At 44.8% G+C, this 24,501-nt stretch overlaps 1 protein-coding gene across 4 annotated transcripts in view; it reads left to right on the forward strand.

Annotated features, from left to right (window-relative positions):
• The window catches only part of kremen1 (kringle containing transmembrane protein 1), a 212,116-nt gene that overhangs the window by 115,634 nt on the left and 71,981 nt on the right, over positions 1-24,501 (forward strand). For all 4 annotated transcript variants that reach the window (XM_070887681.1, XM_070887682.1, XM_070887683.1 and 1 more), the window contains 3 exons: positions 16,789-16,913; positions 18,324-18,477; positions 24,085-24,417. In XM_070887681.1, the coding sequence (XP_070743782.1) occupies positions 16,789-16,913; positions 18,324-18,477; positions 24,085-24,417 (612 nt within the window). The remainder of the gene's footprint in view (positions 1-16,788; positions 16,914-18,323; positions 18,478-24,084; positions 24,418-24,501) is intronic.

Raw genomic sequence — 24,501 nt, forward strand, 5'->3', positions numbered from 1 at the left:
TTCGGGGGCGAAGGTGCGGATCCACTTGGTCCCAGAGGCACAACCCATTCACCACAAGGCGCGAGCGGTACCTCACATGATGAGGGAGAGAGTGGAAATCGAGCTGGACAGGCTGCAACACGAGGGCATCATCTCCCCAGTGGAATTCAGTGAGTGGGCCAGCCCAATTGTTCCAGTACTCAAAAGTGATGGCACGGTCAGGATTTGCGGCGATTATAAAGTAACTATTAATCGTTTCTTGCTACAGGACCAATACCCGCTACCGAAGGCAGATGACCTATTTGCTACGCTGGCAGGAGGCAAGACGTTCACCAAGCTTGACCTGACTTCGGCCTACATGACACAGGAGCTGGAGGAGTCTTCGAAGGACCGCACCTGGATCAACACACACAAGTGACTGTTCATCTACAACAGATGCCCTTTTGGAATTCAGTCGGCTGCAGCGATTTTCCAGAGAAACATGGAGAGTCTACTCAAGTCAGGACGACATATTGGTCACGGGTCGGGACACCGCCGAGCATCTACAAAACCTGGAGGAGGTCCTCCAGTGACTGGATCGCGTAGGGCTGTGGCTGAAGAAGTCGAAATGCGTCTTCATGGCAACAGAAGTAGAGTTTTTGGGGAGAAAGATCGCGGCGGACGGCATGTGGCCCACAGACGCCAAGACAGAGGCTATCAGGAACGCGCCCAGGCTACAGAATGTCACAGAGCTGCGGTCATTCCTGGGACTCCTCAACTATTTTGGTAACTTCCTACCAGGGTTAAGCACCCTCTTAGAGCCCCTACATGTGTTATTGCGCAAAGGTAAGAACTGGGTATGGGGAAAAAACCAAGTAATTGCTTTTGAGAAAGCCAGAAACATTTTATGCTCCAACAAGCTGCTTGTATTGTATAACCCGTGTAAAAGACTTGTGCTAGCATGTGATGTGTCGTCGTACGGAGTCGGGTGTGTATTACAACAAGCTAACGTTGCGGGGAAGTTGCAACCTGTCGCCTATGCCTCCAGGAGTTTGTCTAAGACCGAGAATGTCTACAGCATGATTGAGAAAGAGGCATTAGCGTGTTTGTTCGGGGTAAAGAAAATGCATCAGTATCTGTTTGGCCTCAAATTTGAGCTGGAAACCGATCACAAGCCCCTCACATCCCTGTTGGCTGAAAACAAGGGGATAAATACTAATGCCTCAGCCTGCATACAAAGGTGGGCACTCGTGCTATCAGCGTATACCTATACCATCCACCACAGGTCAGGCACCGAGAACTGTGCGGATGCTCTCAGTCGGCTACCATTGCCCACCACGGGGGTGGAAATGGCGCAGCCTGCAAACTTGTTGATGGTGGCGCAGCCCGCAGACTTGTTGATGGTCATGGAAGGATTTGAAAATGATAAATCACCTGTCACGGCCTGCCAGATTAGGACTTGGACCAGCCAAAATCCTCTGCTGTCTCTAGTAAAAAACTGTGTACTGCATGGGAGCTGGGCCAGCATTCCCGTTGAAATGCAAGAGCCAATCAAGCCGTTCCAGCGGTGAAAGGTGAAGCTGTCCATTCAGGCAGACTGCCTGTTGTGGGGTAACCGCGTAGTGCTACCAAAAAAGAGCAGGGAGACGTTCAGCTCGGATCTCCACAGCACATACCCGGATATAGTAATGATGAAAGCGATAACCAGATCCCACGTGTGGTGGCCCGGTATCGACTCTGACTTAGAGTCCTGTGTATAGCAATGCAGCGTATGTGCTCAGTTGTGCAACGCACCCAGAGAGGCACTACTAAGTTTGTGGTCCTGGCCCTCCAGATCATGGTCGAGGATCCATGTCGACTATGCCGGCCCGTTTCTCAGTAAAATGTTCCTGGTGGTGGTGGATGCTTTTTCAAAATGGATTGAATGTGAAATAATGTCGGGAAGCACCGCCACCGCCACCATTGAAAGCCTGAGGGCCATGTTTGCCACCCACGGCCTGCCTGACATACTGGTCAATGACAACGGACCATGTTTCACCAGTGCCGAATTTAAAGAATTCATGACCCGCAATGGGATCAAACATGTCACCTCGGCCCCGTTTAAACCAACCTCCAATGGGCAGGCAGAGCGGGCAGTGCAAACCATCAAACAGAGTCTTAAACGAGTCACAGAAGGCTCACTCCAAACCCGCTTGTCCCGAGTACTGCTCAGCTACCGCACGAGACCCCACTCGCTCACAGGGGTGCCCCCAGCTGAGCTACACATGAAAAGGACACTTAAAACCAGACTCTCGCTGGTTCACCCCAACCTACATGATCAGGTAGAGAGCAGGCGGCAGCAACAAAATGTAAACAATGGTCGCGCCACTGTGTCACGGGAATTTGATCTGAATGACCCTGTGTATGTGCTAAACTATGGACATGGTCCCAAGTGGATCACGGGCACGGTGATAGCTAAAAAAGGGAATCAGGTGTTTGTAGTCAAACTAGACAATGGACAAATTTGCAGAAAGCACCTGGACCAAACGAGGCTGTGGTTCACAGACTGCCCTGAACAACCCACAGCAGACACCACCTTTTTCGAGCTTGCAACACACACCCAAAGGATCAACGACACCACGCCGGACCAAGAAATCGAACCCATCACACCCAACAGCCCAGCAAGGCCAGGCAGCCCTGCAGGGCCAACAACACGCCAGCCCAGCGAGGGCACTGCCAACACACCAGAACAGACATTTGTACCGAGGCGGTCCACCAGGGAAAGAAAGGCCCCCGACCGCCTCACCTTGTAAATAGTTTTCACTTTGACTTTGTGCGGGGAGTGATGTTGTGTATCTGTAAAGCATGCACTCCCATGTTCCACCACCAGGGAGTGCATCCCCTGAAGTCCCAAGGGATCTCAGCATCCCTTGGGAGCACTGTTTCTAAGCCAGCCCCTAAGGCCTGTTCCTCACTCTGGAGTGTCTTATTAAAGACTGAGGTCACTGTTACTTTAACCTCCCTGTGTGCAGCCTCATCTGTGTTAGGAACACAGTAGGGGAGATTAGAACTAGAGGGCATGATCTTAGAATAAGGGGCCGCCCATTTAAAGCAGAGATGAAGAGAAATTTCTTCTGTCAGAGGGTTGTAAATCTGTGGAATTCGCTACCTCAGAGAGCTGTGGAAGCTGGGACATTGAATAAATTTAAGGCAGAAATAGACAGTTTCTTAAACGATAAGGGGATAAGGGTTATGGGGAGTAGGCGGGGAAGTGGAGCTGAGTCCATGATCAGATCACCCAAGATCTTATTGAATGGCAGAGCAGGCTCCAGGGGCTGTATGGCCTACTCCTGCTCCTATTTCTTATGTTCTTATGTTCCTCGATTCCGAGGGACTGCCTATGATGATGAAAGGAAAGCTTATTGTACACCTTCGACTTTTAAGTTCTGAATTGAACTCTTTATATCAAAGTAGGATTATCATTCAGTTGCAGCCAGTCAGGCTAACTCGGCTAACCAGAGTCACCATAGCACCTCTGCCCTCCCAGCTCCCACAGCTGTCTGCTCATTGTCATTTCTCCATGCAGGTCTTTCCCTATATATAGTCACACCATCTTATCTTTGGTCTTTCGTTTGTTTTTCCCATCTGGGACACATTCCATCACCTTCCAAGGGGTCTTCCTTGAGCGATGGAGCACTCTCATTCTCAGACCAACAAAGCCATCAGATCTACACACCTGCTCTGGCCTCTTTTGGCATGACTGTATTGTAACTGCATCAGTTGCAGAGAAGGATAAAGAAAGGTTCAAGGGCAGCTGGTGAAGACACATCGCAGTATGGTGGGCTGGCAGCAAATGGATTTATACCCAGTTTCCCAAACAGTGGGTTCTCAATATCAGCCTGGTCCACAGGGAGCAGAAGCAAAGTATTTCCCCGCAGGGGAGAATGGGAGTGAGACAAGCTGGGCTTCACATGCGCACCTCCTAGCAACTGCATAGCAACAGTCTTGGGAAAATCAAAAATAACCAATTAGACAGTGGAGTCAGAGCCAGCAAGAAACGTTATTGTAATGTTACACCACAGAATTAGTAGAAAGGGTTTTACTTACTTTTTTTGCTGACACTGGAGTGGGAATTGAACTGTGTCCCGCAACATTATAAATGCTTTTGTGAATATGTTCTCCCTTTCACATTCCTAGTGAGAGCATTAATGTGTTCTTTTAGAACCCGTCGATTCCTTTAGAAGTAACGACCAGGGAAAAATCATCACAAACGCATTCACAGCACTGCGTTTGTGTGGTCTCTGTAGATCACGGGCCAAAAATTGCGGTCGGAAGTTTCCCGCGGGCGGATGCCTCCGGCCCCAAAAAAATCCGACTGTACCTGGTGGTCCCACTCCAATGAACACTTTGGGTACGAGGCCTAACTACACAGCCCAGCGCAGAGGCCCACACATCCCCGGAGCGTAAGCGCTTCCTGGGGTCATGTGGGCCTAGACCACCAATCACAATATAGTATTCTCATTGAGAGCTCCCATTATCATCAATGAGAATACCCCTAAAATCAAATAAAACACAAACATAAATTTAAAAAGTACTTCACTGTTTTAAAATTAATAGAAATTACATTAAATTAAATGTTTTAGAGAAAAAAAAATTTGAAATTAAAAAAAATGTTTTAATAGTGTTAAAAATAAACTTACCTTCATAGACAGGGTTTTTAACTCTAAAAATAAATAACCAAAATAATTTTTTCTATATGTTAAATCTCTTACATTGGTAAAAGCAGGCCTTATGCCAGGCGTGAGAGTTTGAAGGACATTCGCTGGACAAGAGTTGGGCAAATAGCCCAAATCTCTGCCCGCGAAGGCCCTTCTCCTGGGGATGCGTGCATTCTGTCAAAAGACATTTCAGGCGCACACCCGAAGAGGCTGCAATTTCAGGGCCGATATATGATGACGTTCACACTAACTGGTTCATAATTCGAATACAATCACTACAAGTGCATGGAGTGATACTGCACAACTGGTAGGATGAAACAACCGGGCAGATTGTGCGGTCTGATCCTTCCAGCAGGAGGTGGCACTTGGAGAGAACAAATCTTGGCAAATCACAGGTGGGCAGCCCATAAAATCAATGGATAGAAAAATGACAGGCTGCGGGCCACTGTGAATGTCACTTCTTACTGGGGCACTGGATCATGGAGTCACCCATAACACAGTCAGTTCATATTAAAATGGGTTAAAAATCAATACCCTTTAGAGGGATAAGGGTGATTATTCGGATAACATTATATAGGCAACTCTTGATTATCTGTACACGATCCAACGGAAAACCGTTGTAACGGGATTTAAAATTCTGTTGCTAACAGAAAAGACAGCCCCAAATAATTTGGAAAAATCACCTTCCAAACACTGTGCTCATTTGTATTTGCTCATTCTTTCTCTCACACAATCTCTCTCTCGCTCTCACACTCGCACATTCTCTCTCTCTCACACACTCTTTCTCTCTCACTCACCATAAAAATCACCCTCCTCTGCCCTTGCTTTGCTGGTGTGTGTGTGTGTGTGCGTTGCTGCAGCCGCTGTCTCTTGCGGCCACCGCTGACGTTGGGAACAGGGGCAGAGCCGGCACCGGGTTCCAGGCACAGAATCTGTACATGCATGCTGATAATGTCCATCTTTTGTTACTGTTTGTAGCTGATTGTATAGATTCATTAAAGTTTTAACTTGTAAATGTAAACTCGCCCTAACAATTGAATTAATTCATTAAAGTTTTAACTTTAAAATGTAGATTCACCTTAACTGAATAATCGTTTACCCTGAATAGCCCAATCCCCGAGGGACCCGGATAATCGAGAGTTGCCTGTATAAGATATAGTGATCTTTAATTCATTAATATGGTTCTGCTTCTGCCAAAATGTATTGTATTTATATACAATTATGTTCTGTGTCTTATTATTGCAGTGAATTTTTTTGACATTGGTTTCATGGCCCAGTAATAAAATTATAGTTTCTGCAGCTATTTGGTGTAGCCTTTGTGATGAAAAGTTATTGTAAAAAGATGTTTTTTTTTAAATTCTCGTCCCAAAAATCTGATCGTGAAAACGTGGCTGGTAACCATTGCCTTTGTCATTTAACAAAAGCCGTTTAACTTGTCTTGCTGTGTTTTCACCTAGTTTCTTAAGGTATAATTAAATTGCTAGCTGGTAGCTTGTTGGGTCAGTGTGTTGAGCTAATAACACACTGCATTACCACGACCTCATGCACAGGATTCCAATGCACAACAACCTCCTGATCGCGACTGGCATTTTTCCCCCTCTATATTTTGTCCCTTTCTTTCCAGGTGCTGTGCATTGGGTGAGCGAGCAATTGAGAAATCTACTTCTGAGCCTTTGCCACCTTGTAGAAGTTTGGCCAGGAGTGAGCCTTTGGCTTAGTGGTAGCATCCCCGCCTCTGAGTCTGTAGCTGCAGGGTTCAAACCCCACTCCAGCAAGTGGAAAATGAAGCTCTGACTCTGAATATTGGGACATTCCACCCACCCCCCCCACCCCCCCCACCCCCCACTCCACCCACCTTCAACATATGGGTTGTGAAAATGTGCAAACCCTCCTGTACAGATCAATTATAAAGATGGCTGTGGTCTGTCAGACTGTTAATGAATGCTTCCACTACTCCATACTGAAAATACAACAACAATGGAGGGAGGGTTGTTACTTCACCCCCTCTCAGTGCCTGCTTCAGGCATGGTGCTGTGTCCCATTAATTCCTGGCAGTTACTGTTCACCATTGTGCCTGTAAAAAGATGTTCCGCATGTGTGCGAATTGAGATTTCTCTGCACAGTCAACATTCAATTCCACTAATTGTGATTGAGTCCTTGGCCATACTCATTTATATTGTTAGAGGGGTTTGAGCTCATAACCTAGACTAGCACACAACACCAGCAAAAACAGATTAACTGGTCATTCATCTTATTGCTGTTAAATGGTTTTTACATTTCACAGAATGGCTGCCACATTTGACTCCATAACAACAGTCACTGCATCTCAAAAGTAATTCATTGTATATGGAACACCTTGAGACGCTTCTGACAGAAATGATGATAATATATTAATGCAAGTCCCTCCATTTTTTTTGCTTTATCTCTCTCTCTGTCTCTCTTTCATTCTCTTTCTCTCTTTCTCGTACTCCCATTTCATGCTTCCCCATTTCTAGATTAAGTCACAATGGCTTTAGTTTGAATTAAAACAATCATGAGCTGTAACTGGCTGCTGCACCACTGAGGTGTTAGATTTGGCATATTCTTTTGTGATTTATTAGGTATGTTTCAGTTGCCAGATTAATACAAACTATGCATTGGCTAACAACAGGTTAAGGGTAAATTAAAATGGGCAACTACCTCCTCCAATATACTCCACATATCTACTGCTACTGTCTACGTTAGAAAAAATACTTTTTGAAAAATTCCCACCAATTTATTCCCTCTTGTACTGAAGCCACTTACTTGTCCTGAGGTACAGTCTTTGGTGTCAGTTCAGGCGTTAGAACCTGCTATCCTAATGGCAGTAAATGGCAGGGAAGTAGAGCTGAGCCCATGATCAGATCAGCCATGATCTTATTGAATGGTGGAGCAGGCTCGAGGGTCCAAATGGCCTACTCCTGTTCCTAGTTCTTATGTTCTTATGTGCTACATGTTGCTGGTCAATATCAAATGCTGGCTGATGGTTAAGTAATCCGGCTACCTCTAGAAAGTATCAATGGTTCCACCCCGTAATAAAAGTGATGGGATATGCCTGATAAGTTATGAGGAACCCATGAACCACTGCTGTTTCAGCTATCTCCTTGTCGTCACGTGACCCAAGGCCTATGTGTAAGGTTGTTTATCTCCTGTCTGCTTTATTGAAGCTCTGTCAGTTTATTTTAAGTCACTGGCCAACTTTTGCAGGTTTTACAGGTTGGTATGTATAGGAATAGGAGTAGGATATTCAGTCGCTCAAACGTGCTCTGCCTTGCCATTAGATCATGGCTGATTTGTACCTCAATTCCATTTACCCGCCTTAGCTCCGTATCCCTTGATACCCTTATCCAACAAAAAGCTATCGATCTCAGTCTTGAAACTTCCAACTTTCCCCACATCCACAACCTTTTAGGAAGAGTGTTCCAGATTTCTACTACCGATTGTATGAAAAACTGCTTCCTGATTTCCATCCTATTTGGTCTAGCTCTCATTTGAAGATTATGCCCCCTTGTTCTTGATTCCCCACCAGAGGAAATAATTCCTCTGTATCTACCCAATCGAATGCTTTTCACATTTGAAACACCTCAATCAGATCTCTCCTCAACCTTCTATACTAAAGGGGATACAAGCCAAGTTTCATAGAATCATAGAATGGTTACAACACAGAAGAAGGCCATCCATCCCATCGAGCCCTTGCCAGTGCTCAGCTAATCCCATTACCCGGCCTTTCCCCCAAGTTTATGCAACCTGTCCTCATAATTTAACCCTCTAAGCTTCGGTATCATTACAGTAAGTTTCAGGGGTGTCTTTAAAATACACCTTTAGAATCATAGAATGATACAGCACAGAAAGAGGCCATTTGGCCCATCGTGCCTGTTCCGGCTCTTTTGTAGAGCTGTCCAATTAATCTCACTCCTCTGCCCTTTCCCTATAGCCCTGTAATATTTTCTCTTCAGGTATTTATCCAATTCTCTTTTGAATGTTACTATTGAATCTGCTTCCACCATCCTTTCTGAAAGTGCATTCCAGATCACAACAACTCATTGTGTAAATAAAATGTTGCATGTCACCGCTGGTTCTTTTGCCAATCACCTTAAATCTGTGCCCTCTGGTAACTGACACTTCTTCCACTGGAAAAATAGCTCCTCCTTATTTACTCTTGTCAAAACCTTTCGTGATTTTGAACACCTCCATCAAATCTCCTCTTAACCTTCTCTGCTCTAAGGAGAAAACCCTCCACCTCCAGTCTCTCCAGTGTCTCCACATAACTGGAGTCCTTCATCCCTGGTAGCATTCTAATTAATCTCTTCTGCATCCTCTCCAAGACCTTTAGAACAACAAATCCACTGGACAGTGGAATCCATGTCTGAGGGAGTTGCTCAGGTAACGTTCACTATTGAAGACAGTAGGCTTTAGATAAAAGTGCATCACTCGATGTTGCTGAGTAAAATCCAACAGCTGCTTTGCAAGCTGAATCTACTCTATAATCTGTTAATCATTCGAATCTCAATCTTGCAGTGAAGTTGCCTGTCAAGTAATATGTGTATTTATTGATTGCTGTGTAGTGCAGGCATGTATTTAACTGTATCTAATCAGTCAGTCTGAGAAAGAAAGCAATCTGGGGATATTATGAAAGAGTTTAATTGAAGTTAAATGTGATAAGGCTCTGGAGTGATGTGGGTTTTAGAATATCTCTGACAAATTGAATCTATCACTTTGCCACTCAGTGGAGAAGGTTAACAATATGAACTAATTTTAGTACAAATGGCTACTTAAAATGTTTGGCCCATCTTGTGTGGATAGCAGAAACAGTGGGGTAGACCTTGACTCTGCGATTGTGTAAAACAGTGATAGTGAGTCGGCAGCCCATTTTACATCTTCCGATTTTTTAATATTTCCTTTGATTTCAACGACTAGGCTCATATTCCTTTGAGTGTAGAAGATTAGGATGTGATCTAATTGAGGTGTTTAGAAGATTAATGGATTTGACAGGGTAAACGGAGACAAACTATTTCTGCTGGTTGGGGAGTCCAGAACAAGGGGCATAACTTTAAAATTAGAGCTAGACCATTCAGGGGTGCTGCCAGGAAGCACTTCTTCACACAAAGGGTAGTGGGAATCTGGAACACTCTCCCCCAAAAGGCTGGGGTCAATTGAAAATTTCAAAACTGAGATTGATAGATTTTTATTTAATCTAAAATACAAAACATTTTTGTTAAAAATAATCTGAAACCTCTTACTTACTGGTTGTCTTCATTCTTGTGGCGTTCTCTGTTCATTTTGAAGGTGGGAGCAAGTTAGGAGAACCTGGTGTTTATTAGCTGAAAAACAGCATTAAGGATGCATTTTTAAGCCAATTGAAACAACACATTTGAAATATTGATCTGGTTGCATCATAAATTGAACCAGCTTGACCTTTGACTCTTTGTGACACATCAAGCTAGAAAGTTGGCTATCGTACAAGCAAAGCCATCAGAGGCCCTCGGATCCTGGCAACATGTAAACTCATTCATGGCTTTCAAAGGGTTAAACAAATACAACCAGGTTTTTAAAAAAACACAAATATTTCACATGCATAATGGGGTTTCAATTTCTCTGGTGCATACTGGTTAACATATACACAAAAAAAAATCACTGTTTTAACACAATTGTTTAAAAGAAAAGACAGATATAGCGCCTTTCATGGCCTCGGGACATCCCAAGGCGCATTACATCTAATGAAGTACTTTTGAAGTGTAGTCACTGCTGTAATGCAGGAAACGCAACAGCTAATTTGCTGTCCCAAAACAGCAATTTGATAACGACCAGATAATCTGTTTTAGTGATGTTGGCTGAGGGATAAATATTGGCCAGGACACTGGGGAGAACTCCCATGCTCTTCTTCAAAATAGTGCCATGGGATTTTTTACATCCACCTGAGAGGGCAGATGGGGCCTCGGTTTAATGCCTCATCCAAAAGATGCATCTCCCGCTCCATATGGAAGCCCAGGTTTTAACTTGCTTAGTACTGCACAAGTGCCAGCCGAGATTTTGTGCCCAAGTCTCTGGAGTAGGAATTGAAACCACCACTGTCTGACTCGCAGGCAAGAGTACTCACTGAGCCATAGCCAACACCTGCTCATGACTCACTCCAAATAATTTCAAAGCCAAGACTCTGGCTATTAAGTATTGAGAGGGTCTCACTCATCTCTTTTCATCAGCACACTCACCATTTGAAGTGTTTTATTTGGATGGGGCACACTTTATTAATTAAAACTAAGAAAAAAAATCAGTGTAATTATTGAGCCCTTTGGTAGCTAATTGCACCCATGAGACTGAAGTAATTGGAATTTCCCCTGTCAGATCTTTCTCAATCCATATAAAAAGATGAGAAATTATTTGAAAAATAGCCAACCCTTGAAAATCACTTTTAAATGTTTCTTTTCAACTATTTTATCATTTCTCTAAAAGCTATTAAAGATTCTGCTTCCAGCACTGTTTCTGGTAAATCATTCTCAGGGAATGTTAACTCCCCCCACCCCACCCCACCCGGTGGGAACGCTGTAGGCGAGAGGGATTAAGATACCGCAGAGGGGCGGGGTTGTGCCGTGTCCCAGCCCACCCACCCTTTTAACCAGCTGGAAATCAGGAAGGACGCCCACCTCAGAGGAGCAGGGGCCTAATTTAAATGGAAAACTCACGTCCCGATTACATCATCAGGATGTGTAAAACCATATTAACTGTGGGTCTGACTAAGGGCCACAAGGTTTCAAATCCACCTGTGAAAGAAAGGACCCTGGCTGCAGGAGGCCCAGGTAAGTTTAATTTGTTTAAAGGTTCCTTGTGGACCAGGAGGAACAGGAATGTCTTTGGATTGTGGACTTCCCCAATTCTCCTCCCATCCCTTATTTACCTTCCCATGGTACCCTGGCGGCAGCCAGACCCCAGGAATTTTGATGCCCACCCACTGGTGATGTCATTCCCACTGGCTTTGGAGGGGAGTCAGTATCGGGAGTGCCCAGGTGTTAAAATCTCCGGGAGGCCAGACAATTCTTCCACCCGAAAACCCCGATTTCCACCCGTTAAAATCGGGGCTTCTATATGCTAACTTTTCCATTTTTCAGATGAAACATTAAACTAAAGCTCTGTTTGCCCTGTCAGATGGATGTAAAAGATCCCATGGCACTATACAAAGAAACATAAGAAATAGGAGCATTTGGCCTCTTGAGCCTGCTCCGCCATTCAATAAGATTATGGCTGATCTGATCATGGACTCAGCTCCACTACCCTGCCCGCTGCCCATAACCCTTCACTCCCTTATCATTCAAAAATCTGTCTATCTCCACCTTAAATATATTCATTGACCCAGCCTCCACAGCTCTCTGGGGTAGAGAATTCCAAAGATTCATGACCCTCTGAGAGAAGAAGTTCCTCCTCATTTCTGTTTTAAATGGATGACCCCTTATTCTGAAACTCCTCTGCCCTTGCCCCGTAGTCCTGCAATTTTTTTCCGTCACATACTTATCCAACTCCCTTTTGAAAGGTAAGATTGAGTCTGCCTCCACCACCCTTTCAGGCAGTGCGTTCCAGATCATAATCACTCGCTGCGTAAAAAAGTTTTTTCTTACGTCACCCTCGGTTCTTTTACCAATCACCTTAAATCTGTGTCCTCTGGATCCCGGCCCTCCTGCCAATGGGAACAGTTTCTCTCTATCTACTATGTCTAGACCCCTCATGATTTTGAACACCTCTATCAAATCTCCTCTCAACCTTCTTTGCTTCAAGTCTATATTAGGATAGTTGAAGTCCCCCATTATTACTAGACTATAGTTCTTTCACCTCTCTGTAATTTCTCTGCAAGTTTGCTCCTCCATATCTTTCCCATTATTTGGTGATCTATAGAATACACCGAGTAGTGTAATGGTTCCTCTATTATTGCTTAACTCTAGCCATATAGATTCAGTCCTTGATCCCTCCAGGGTATCCTCTCTCTCCAGCACTGTAACACTCTCCTTAACCAATACTGCCATATCACCTCCTATCTTTCCTTCCCTATCTTTCCTGAACACCTGGAATACTTAATAACCAATCCTGCCCTTTTTTGAGCCAGTTCTCAATTATTGCTACAACATCATATTCCCATGAGGCTATTTGTGCCTGCAGCTCACTTACCTTGTTTATTACGCTTTGTGCGTTCACATACATACACTGTAAATCCATCTTAGACCATCCTGTATTCTCTCTTATAAAAACAAAAAATGTTGGAAATCTCAGCAGGTCAGGCAGCATGTGTGTGGAGAGAGAAACAGAGTTAATGTTTCAGGTCGATGACCCTTCAGAACTAGCAATAGTTCGAAATGTAACAGATTCTTAAGGAAGTACTGGGGTCCTGAAAGGGAGAAGAGGTGGGTGGGTGGGGGGCGGGGGAGGGAAGAACAAAAGGGAAGGTCTGTGATAGGGTGGAAGACAGAAGAGATTTGAGAGACAAAAGTGATGAGGGCCAAATTGAGATCGTAATAGTATGAGTTTGGAAACAAAAAATGAGTCGAGATAGGGTGTGAATGGTGGAATAATTACCAGCTGCCATGGAAAACAGAGAAACAAAATAAAAATAAAAATGGGAAGGAGGGGGAGTTTTTGTAAAAAAAAACGGGAGGAAAGGGAACAAAATAGGGGCAGAGGTTATGGTCTGAAATTGTTGAACTTGATGTTGAATCTAGAAGGCCTAAACAAAAGATGAGGTGCTGTTCCTCAAGCTTGCATTGAGCTTCATTGGAACAGTATAAGAGACCACGGATGGAGAGGTCAGAATGGGATTGGAATAGAGAATTAAAGTGACAGGCGACCGAAAGCCCTTGCGGACCGAATGGAGGTGTTCCGCAAAGAGGTCACCCAATCTGCGTTTGGTCTCCCCAATTTAGAGGAGATCACATCATGAGCAGCGAATACAGTATACTAAATTGAAAGAAGTACAAGTAAATCACTGTTTCACCTGGAAGGAGCATTTGGGGCCCAGGATAATGGGAAGGGAGGAGGTAAAACGGTAGGTGTTCCATCTCCTGCGCGGGAAGGTGCCATGGGAAGGGAGGGGATGTGGGGGTGACTGCGGAATGGACCAAGGTGTTGCGGTGGGAGTGGTCCCTTCAGAATGCTGAGAGGGGAGGGGAGGGGTAGATGTTATTGGTGGTGGGATCACGCTGGAGCTGGCGAAAATGGCGGAGGTCTCCACATTCAACGCTGGACCCCACCTAATACCTTACTATTTCTTACTTTAGTGCTCTCAACCTTTCCCAATTCTTTGAGCATTTTATTTCCCCTTTCTAATGTTACATCCTGGTGCCCAACACCCTGCCAAATTAGTATAAACCCTCCCCAATGTTGAGGTGCAACCTGTGCGGCCTGTATCGATCCCAATTCCCCCAGAGCCAGTCCCAATGCCCCAGGAATCTGAAGCCCTCCCTCCTGCACCATCTCTCCAGCCACGCATTCATCTGCTCTATCCTCCTATTTCTATACTCACTCGCGCATGGCACCAGGAGTAATCCAGAGATTGAGGTCCTGCTTTTTAATCTCTTTTCTAGCTTCCTAAAATCTGCCTGCAGGACCCCATCCCTTTTTCTACCGAAGTCGTTGGTACCAATATGGACCACGACCTCTGGCTTTTCACTCTCCCCCCTCTGAATGTTCTGCAGCCGCTGAGTGACATCCTTGATCCTGGCACCAGGGAGGCAACACACCATCCTGAAGTCACATCTGCGGCCGCAGAAATGCCTGTCTGCTCCCCTAACTATCGAACCACCTCCCACTATTACTCTTCTTCCTCCCCACCCCCCCCCACCGCCCCGTACAGCTGAGCCACCCATGGTGCCGCGGACTTGGCTTTGGCTGTACTCCCCAGAGGAACCATCGCCCTCACCAGTACTCAGAACTGAATATTGGTGGGAGAGTGAGATGCACTCAGAGGACACCTGCACTACCTGCCTAGCCCTCCTTTTCTGTCTGGCGATCACTCATTCCCTCTTTGCCAGTGCACCCCTTATTTGTGGGGTGACCATCTCCTGAAACGTGCTATCCATGAAGCTCTCAGCCTTGCGGATGCACCACAGTGATGCCAGCTCCTGCTCAAGCTCAATTGTCCCAGCATCCATTGAGGAAGAGAGTTTCAAATTTCCATGGCCTTTGTGTGAAAAAGAGCTGCCTGATTTCACTCCTGAATGACCTGGCTCTAATATCGTGCCCCTTTCTTCTTGATTCCCCCACCAAAGGAAATACTTTCTCTGTATCTACCCTATCGAATCCTTTTAACATTTTAAACACCTCAATCAGATCATCTCTTAATCTTCTATACTCAAGGGAATGCAAGCCTGGTTTCGCTAGTCACTCTTCAGCACAAATGCTCTTATTTCTGATATCATCTTTGTGAATCTCTTCCATACCCTCTCCATTCTCTTTCAGCACGTCCACTCTTAGCTCTGGGGTCAGTGGATTTTTACCAGTCCCTAATGTATATCCGTAACAGCACAGCGATGCTGGGTATGCGTCATTCCCAGCTCCTTCGCACTCATATGCTGCAGAAATGCTGCGCTGTTGCTAATTGGGGATTAAACTAACTGCACAGAGTTTTTTTGAATTTTAATTAAAATCTGCCTTCCATCTGTCTCTGTCTTACTGGGTGCGGGGCCAGTCAAACTGTGTGTCGTTTACTTACAGTGCCGTTCGAGCAAAGATCAATCTGGGGTGTGCTGTCGGAAATAAGAAACCATAAGGAGTGGGGTTTTATCAATGTTTCTGTGACTGTTTTGTTCACATGTGCACTTACAATCAAAGTTTAATGCATCTGTGCTTTCCCCAGTACCTCAGTGGGTAAATGCACTGCCTATGCAGAACTAGCCCGTACAGACCTGTAGGCCCAGCTCTGATCCCTAGTCTGTGTTGAGTTGACTGACCTTTGCTGGAGCAGTACTTGGGGTCACCCTTGGGCTAAAGACGGGAAAAAACAGCTCCAGGGTCCTTCTCCTCAGCACTGTGAAGATAGCTTTGTATGTATAAACACAGAGTGGGACCAGGATTGGGCTCTAATGGTGGATTAGCCTACATCACACATGACAGAAAGAAAGATTTGTATTTATATAGCATCTTTAATGACCTCAGGATGTCCCAAAGCACTTTGCAGCCAACAAAGTACTTTTGAAGTGTAGTCAGTGTTATAATGTAGCAAACTCAGCAGCTCATTTGCTCACAGCAAGGTGCCACAAACAGCAAGGTGATAATGACCAGATAATCTATTTTAGTGATGATGATTGAGGGATCATTATTGGCCAGGACTCTGTGGAGAACTCCCCTGCTCTTCTTTGAAATAGTGGCATGGGATCTTTTATGTTCACCTATGAGGGCAGATGGGGCCTCGGTTTAACGTCTCATCCAAAGGACAGCACCTCTGACAGGACAGCACTCCCTCAGTACTTCGCTGGGGTGTCAGCTTGGATTTTGTGCTCAAACCTTGGGAATGGGACTTGAACCCACAACCTTCTGACTCAGATCTGAGAGTATTACAAGCCTGCAAGTACTTGTGGAAGTGTGCTGAAGCATGAGTTATTGCCTTTGGGAAAGTGGGTGTTGGGAGTGGTGGGGTGGCAGTGGAATTGGGGACAGGGAAGGAAATTAAGAAAAGGAAAAGTTAAAAGGTTCTTTCTCCTCATGCCAGCAGAATCAGCTGTGTTCTATATTTCTGCCCCAGCAGTTTGTGCCAATAGTCTCGGACTCAGATTCACCAGAATGGGAATGATCACGGTGATTATGTTTATAAGGAGGATAACAGCATCCTTGGAATTTGTAGCGTGCGGGCCAAACAAAGGGATACTGAGTTTTAATCAAGGTGGAACATTAGGAAGAAGAGGAGGCCCTTCAGCCCCTTGAGCCTGCTGCGCCATTCAATTAGACCATGGCTGATTTGCACCTCAACTCCATTTTGCCGCCTTTGCTCCATGTCCCCGGATACCCTTACCTAACACAAATCCATCATCTCAAATGAAGGGATATCAGTTTTAATGAATGAAACACGAATGGACAACTCCTGTTGCTGTGTCTCGAATGTGTCGTACTTAGGGCTGATTTAATTTGTTGTGTTGTTCCGCAGTGCCGGGCTACCTGGGCTGTTTTAAAGACAATGGCGATCCGCCACCTTTATCGGGCAGCAGCGAAACCTCCAACAAGCTGACCATCCAGACCTGCATTACGTTTTGCAGGAGTAAGAGATTCAAGGTAAAGGGTGAACGGGTGATTTTTAAAAATGAATTTGAGTAGACTACTGAAGTGAAAATGTAAGAAAAGAAGTTTAAGGCGGAATAAAACATGTGACAGTGCGACAGAGTGGCATGTAAGCCTGAGACTCAAACCGATGCTGACACCATTGGGATTCTGGGTCACTCTGTATAACAAATTCATACCACACATGGCCTGAGAATAGGGGGTTGAGGGGGAGATGTTTATTTCCTTCTCCCTTCCTCCCAACGTTTTTGTAAAAAGGGACATTTGTTTTATAATTAGCATTTTGAACCTATGGTTTAAATGGAGCATTTTGTGAGCCGACGCTGTGAGGTGCACTCTAATCCATTTATCACCCGTTCCATTCTGCCCCACTTGTGGAAGATGATCGTCTGAAGGCAATGGTTCTCCATCTGTGTTGGTCACGACCTTCTGTGACAGGGCTTGCTGTTGCTGGGTTTTCCACAAAGCCGGTTTCCGACTCTCGCTCCTTCCTGACGCTGTCACTGATCCCAGGAATGAATTCTCTGCTGCATGTTTGGGGTGGAATCCCTGGCCTTGGGATGGGAGTTTGCCTGACCAGGAAATCCAGCCTGCAACATACGACAATGAGTCTGTTCCCGGGACAAGATGACGGCGATGAGGAGCTCGTCGGAGAGTGAGGCGCGCCTCAGGTTGATAGTGGGACCAAGAGGCACATCGGGGGAGGGGGAGAGGAACGCAGTGAGCCATTGGTGTTTAATTAGTCACTGATATATTTTGGTTAATGGTCCCAATGTAATAAGGCTGAAAACCATTGCTTTCAAGTAATGCATTAAAATAATGAGAATTCAGTCTGTGAGACTGGAGGCACATGGGCCATCGCATAATGAGGATGCTGGTTCATGGAGTGTTTTAAATGGGTGTTTGATTCCTCAGTGGTGAATCTTTGGACCACTTTCATCCTTAGAAGATTGAGGTGTAGTGCTCCCTGAAAGCTCAGTTAGGTGCCCTACCACATTGAACACCACGGGCACATTTGTAGGGGAGCATCCGTAATATCTGAAATAACATGAGTATTTCCGGAAAAAAAATTCCCTTCATTCAAGCAAGTTTACTTTTACCAGTTTTTATTAAGCAACATTCTATCAATCTGCTGCCAGTCAAGCCTGCCTCCTCTATACCAAACTGATTTCACTGTCACTCCCCTTTAATAGGGAATGGGGAGAGGAGGGAATTGAGAGAGGCAAAGAGATCAAGACAAAGAACAACTTGGATAGTAAGCAATTCTAAACAAAAAACATATTGGAAAAGATGAGTTGCTCAACATCTGGCTGCCTCACTGTTCTGCGAGAAATATCGTCTCTATGTTTGCCTAAAACGACTGCAGCTGTTATGTTTTATATCTGTATTAATTTGTTGTTGAAGCTTGCTGGCATGGAGTCCGGGTATGCTTGTTTCTGTGGGAACGATGCTGATTACTGGAGACACGGAGAGGCGAACAGCACGGAATGTAACCATGTGTGCTTTGGCGATCACACCCAGCCCTGTGGAGGAGATGGCAGGATAAATATCTTTGACGGTGAGTATCGTGGAATAAGGAAATGCATCTGTAGGGGTCCCGGGCCAGGGAATCAAGGCAACCATTCAGACCTCTTCCACACCCTCGATTTCCATCACCCCACCATTGGCGACCGTACTTCAGCGGCCTCAGCACTAAGTTGTGGAATTCCATCCCTAAACCTCTCCGCCTCGCTACCTCTCTTTCTGCCTTTATGATGCTCCTTAAAACCTACTTCTTTAACCAAGCTGTCTTAATATCTCCTTATGAGGTTCAGTGTAAAATCTTGTATTCATAGCACTCCTGTAAAGCACCTTGGGATGTTTTACTATGGTATTATTGTTGTTGCTGTTGTACCTCGATAGTAGTCCCTATCTCCAACTCATGCTCGCTGTCAGCATGGCTCCCCATTGTAAGAGCAGGAGCTACTGGTCTGTATCTGACAACAGGCCAGCGTGACAGGCAATGCCAAAATCAATCATGTTCCTCAAATCAAAAACAAATCCAGCCTAACATGCAATGAAGACTCAACTATTTAAAAAACAACTTCAATTCCCTTGCTTAACTCCAATTTTCATTTCCTCAAAAAAAGGAAGGCATGTCCCATTGTTGCTAGCTTGAAGAGATAGGAAATGGAAGCCTGTTAAGAAATTTGAGTAAGTGTTCCGAATAATGCACTGGATTTCCGAGTACATAAAGCGATCTTTCCATTTTTTTTCCTATTTTAAGTAAAGCAACTTTTAAATAAGCTACATTTATTTATTTCTGTTTTGTGCCTGGATGAGTGTCCTACTCAGTCTTGGAACTCCAAAGTTGCTGACTTGTTGGAGCATTGTTCCATGTGTCCCAATCATTCTCTGGTACCTCATCTATGTCACATGTGTATACATTGTTCCCTGGTATCTTGACCCAGTTCCATGGGCACTGCCCATGCTCAGGTACCTTGTTCCCGTTGCATGGCACTGCTGATTCTCTGGTACTCTGTCCCAGTTCCATGGGCACTGCCCATGCTCAGGTACCTTGTTCCCGTTGCATGGCACTGCTCATTCTCTGGTACTCTGTCCCAGTTCCATGGCTGCCGATGATTCTCTGGTACCTTGTCTTCGTTTCTTGGGTGCCAATCATCTCTTGAACCTTGTTTTGCTTCCACATGAGCTGCTGAACATTCTTCTTGTGTGAGCTTCGATTGTGACTGCTCGCAGACTCCTTAACCATGATAGCCTGGCTCTGTCCCCAGCCCTGTCCTCACCCAGTCTACACTCACGTCCCAGCCAGGGTCACTGGATAGAAATATTAGGCTAGAAATTCCCAGCCTGTCGTTATTTGATAAATAACGACATTTTTGAGAAGAAATAAAAATGTTGCCATTTATTAACGGGGTAAATTTGGCCACAAAATACGCCTATTGTTAAAAAACGGCAATAGGATTCGCGGTGGAAACCGCGATCTCATCAACTTTAGCCGGAGCCCTATCAATGCCAAAAATGCAGGCCTGGGGAGGGGAGAAAACACACACAAGAAAATTGCAAAAAACAAAAAATCAAAAATCACAAAACATTTACAAAACTAAGTAATCGCGGCAAAAAGAATTAAAAAATAAAAACTTTAACTTACTTTTTTTGTAGGTCTTCCTATTTATCGACGTTTCTGTGGCTGCAACGCCTGCTTTTCTCATGTGTTGTTTTGTCACCCGAGTCATTATCATAGGCAGTCGAGGAAGACTTGCTTGCAGTCTTAGCATGAGTTCTTAGGTGGCTGTACAGTCCAATACGAGAACCACAGTCTCTGTCACAGGTGGGACAGATAGTCATTGAAGGAAGGAGTGGGTGGGACTGGTTTGCCGCACGCACCTTCCGCTGCCTGTGCTTGATTTCTGCATGCTCTCGACGACGGGATTCGAGGTGCCCAGCGCCCTCCCGGATGTACTTCCTCCACTTAGGGCGGTCTTCGGCCAGGGTCTCCCAGGTGTCAGTGGGGATGTTGCGCTTTGTCAGGGAGGCTTTGAGTCACCCGAGTGCGGTCAAATTTAGGCAGTGCATTTTTTTTCCGTGTTGCACCTTGACGATCCGCTTTCTGCCGATATTTCAAAACCGCCATTCTTAGCCTTTGGGGAATTTTGTGAAGTTTGTTTTAACGACAAAATAAGCACTTTTAACACAAAAAAAATCGTGTTAAAATGTGCGTTAGGTTGGCGAAAATCTGGCCTGATAGTTTTTTTCTAGTTGCAATTTGGGAGTTTTTTTTAAATATCAGGACTGTTATTTCTTGACGCAATGCTCCATAAAACATTGTAAAGCCTTTAGTATTTGAATATTTGGGAAAAGTTAAAACTTACTGTGCAGTGGTTGGCCTTCTAGTGGTGATGGGGAAGAGGCAACATGTGTAGGGGCACCATGGGAATGGGTGCCATGGGAACAGGCACCATGGACTGCTGGGCAGCATTAATAAGGCTGGCACTAAAACACAAAACAGATGAAAAGAAAAATCATGAATGGCAGAGCTCTAAAATGAGAACAGAGAATGCTGAAAATACACAGCAGGGCAATCAGAATCTGAAAAAGAGTGAAACTGTGATGAAGAGTCCCAGCAGATAGGTCAAGCTATCTTTCTCCTTCAGATACAGACTAGCCTGATGTGCATATCTGGCCATTTCTGGGTTGCTTTAAACGACACATCTTGACTTGTCCTTGGCTTGCAGAGACCATCGTTGCTCCACACAAAACAATGAACATGATGTTCCAGCCTTGTGCTGCTTTCAATTATCTCCTTTCCCAAAGCAGAGCGCAGAGTGCTCCAAGAATCAAGTCTAAGCGTATGAAAAAACTCCAACACCAAGTTAAACGTGGAGAGAATACCTGGGAGCAATTACCGGCCAACAGACCAGTAACGAGTTTCAGATGATGTCATACACCGCAAAAAAAAACAAAGATTGTTGCCTGCAAACCACTCCGGGGTATCTGTTATTTTTTTTAATAGCGTATCTTGGAAACTTTATGAGACGGTTTTATTCAGCTTCGAGTCTGTTTTCTATTGCCAGTTGCACCAGTTACAAGTGCTAATACCAGCCATCAGCATGCTTTGTACCACTGATGCACATTAATAATGCCACTAGTGAAAGTTTAATGGCACTGGGCTAGAAATTGACCAGCCTTGTGCCTGTTTCTTTGCTGATATTTTGCCTTTTTTGATGCTAAAAGGTGCTCACCTAAATTGGCCAAATTTGTGCGCCGGCGGTTTTGAAATACCGCTGAAAAGCAGACCGCCGTCGTGCAACGCCAAAAAATGCGATACCGCTTTAAATTGGCCCGTTCGGCGCACCTGTATTGTGCGCAGAAAAACCGGCAGGTAAAAAGCTGTGTTGCAACCCCAGAAACAGTGGTAAGTACGAAATTGCAAAAAAGGTAAGTTAAAGTTTTTATTTTTTAATTCTTTTGCAAGTTAAGGGTCTTGCAGATGTTTTGTGATTTTTTATTATTTTTTGCTATTTTTTGGGAGGTTTCCCCCCTCCCAGGGCCTGTCTTTTTAGCGGTTACCGGCCTCGGGCTAAAGTTTCCGAGGACCGCGGTTTCCATCGCGAATCCTCGTGCGACGACAATTTTGTTGCCAATTTTAGCCCTTTAAAAAATTGCGGGATTTATAACGGTATTTTTGCACAAAAATGCCAAAAAAATACGGCTATCGGCAAAAGTTCAATTTTTAGCCCATTGAGTTCATTTGGCTACAAGTTTATCAATAAGTTATTTCTAGTTGACTATGAAGAATCTCTACGAGCAAGATTTATTAGGTTTTTTTGTGCCAATTTTGTGCTCATTCCTGTAAGGACTGTTCATGCTGGGGCACAGAAAATGATCCCATTTTGAGCATCAAGCTTTCCCAGGTCAGGGTACTGCACAGTTAGGTGCAAAATAAAGCCCCCTCTGCTCTATCCCAACAATGCGGCTCAGATCCAAACTCGGAAGACCATTGTGTGGCTCCACCAGAAATGAGTGTTATTGTGATTGGTGAGGGTGGGTCACAAGGTTACACCTCATGGATTGAGTATCGAGCTCCCTGATGGCCTTTCCTTGCCCTTTTTTTCATAAGTTCATATATACTCACTACACCAGCGAGATCTTTTTCCATTTCCTATAACCAGCTATCCTGTGGCTTCTCCGAATGAAGAGAAATATCTACCATCATATTTCTTTTGGAGACAGTTCAGGTACTAATACTTGGTGAGTATTTCTGCCTTGGGTATCTAAATAGGGTTATGCCCCAGCATTATTGGAATATTTATCTCTGCTTTCGGTGTCATGAGGGGTCTCTGAGTTAAAGCTAACTCTTTGGTTAATGGAACTTGCTATGTTATTTCTGCACGATTGAAATTTCTCCAGTAAGAAGTTATTTTTCTTTTGAATTGTCCCCCAACATCTCCTCTTGGACCAGACTCTTGCTGGAGTCTGGTTCCATAGGTGCTAGACATTCTTCTGGTACTTTACCCGAAAGGCTATTCTTCACATGTCAGCCTGGGCAGTGACTTGAGCACAGAATCGAGGCTGACACCAGTGCAGTGCTGAGGGAGTGCTGCAGTGTCTTTCAGATGAGACATTAAACCGAGGCCCCGTCTACTCTCTCAGGTGTACGTAAAAGATACCATGACACTATTTCGAAGAAAAGCAGGGGAGTTCTCCCCGGTGGCCTGGCCAATATTTATCCATCAACCAACATCTATAAAGCATATTATCTGGTCATTACCACATTGCCGTTTGTGGGAGTTTGCGTGCAAATTGGCTGCCGTGTTTACAACAGTGACTACACTCCAAAAATATTTGTGAGGTCATTGGCTGTAAAACGCATTGGGACATCATCAGGTTGTGAAAGCATGCAAGGTTTTTTTTACTCATCAGGCCATTGAGTGAATGGGAGTTTATTTATTTAATCACCCTTTTTCTGAAAGTTTTTCTGAAAAAAATTCAATTTGCAAGCAAAGTTATCAGCTGTTAAGAGTGTGGCACTAATCTTACCCTGGAGGACTCAAGCTCAAATTTCTCCATCCTTCCTATGAGTTACCCGATCTCTGCTCACTGTGCCTCTCTGATGCCAAGCCATTGCTGGTGGCTTGCCAGCTGGGGAACTGCGAAGGCGAACAAGCATCCTAGCATTCATTCCGTGTGCACCGCCATACAATGTGACTTCCGTTCACTTAGTTTTTCCCATATGGCAAGTTGTTAGGCAGGACGTGAAGCTGAGGGACCTGGAATTGGTTGGGAAATGCAGCTTGATACCAGCTGAACTAAGCCGCACATTAACTTTAGTCATATCGAAGCCACAGAGTCGCAGTTCCTTCAGAAACCAACAGCTCAATTCCAAGCACAGATTCTTTCATACTTTCAAGAAATACGACCAACAAATTTGCTTGTCCTGATGGAGTCATCCAAAAGATGTATTTATTTTCCCTCCTCCCTGTTCCTTGCCCCTAGATGTTTTGGATTTAATCCCTTCCCAATTTTCTTCTGTTTTTTTAAAACTATTTTGCCATTAAAAAACCGCTTCTTCTGACATTGTTCCAATCAATAAGTAATGAATGAATTAGAGACTTCGGAAGGCATCCTTAATTGACCTTATATTTTCTCTCTCTCTCTCCTGCAGCAATGATTGGGGCGTGTGGTGGGAATTATTCGACGGACGCGGGCATCATTTACTCTCCCGATTTCCCCGACAACTACGCCAGCGGCAGAGTGTGTTACTGGACCATCCAGGTGCCGGGCGCTTCTCTCATACGGTTTGACTTCACCCTGTTTGACATCAGGGACTCCAGTGACATGGTGGAGTTTCTGGATGGCCGCAGCAATGACGTCCTCGCCAGGTTTGATGGGAGAAACCGACCGTATGACAGCCTCAACGTGTCGGCCAGCTTCGTCATTTTGTACTTTTACTCCGACCGGGTTAACCAGGCCGAAGGATTTGCCGTCCTGTACAAGGGTAAGCAGGCATTGGATTTCATTTACCGTCTTTGTAGTTCATTGCTCCCCTTCTAAACACGTGTCCTCTCACCCTCCTTATTGT

This window comes from Pristiophorus japonicus, chromosome 8 (assembly GCF_044704955.1).
Source record: "Pristiophorus japonicus isolate sPriJap1 chromosome 8, sPriJap1.hap1, whole genome shotgun sequence".
Classification (NCBI taxonomy): Eukaryota; Metazoa; Chordata; class Chondrichthyes; family Pristiophoridae; genus Pristiophorus; species Pristiophorus japonicus.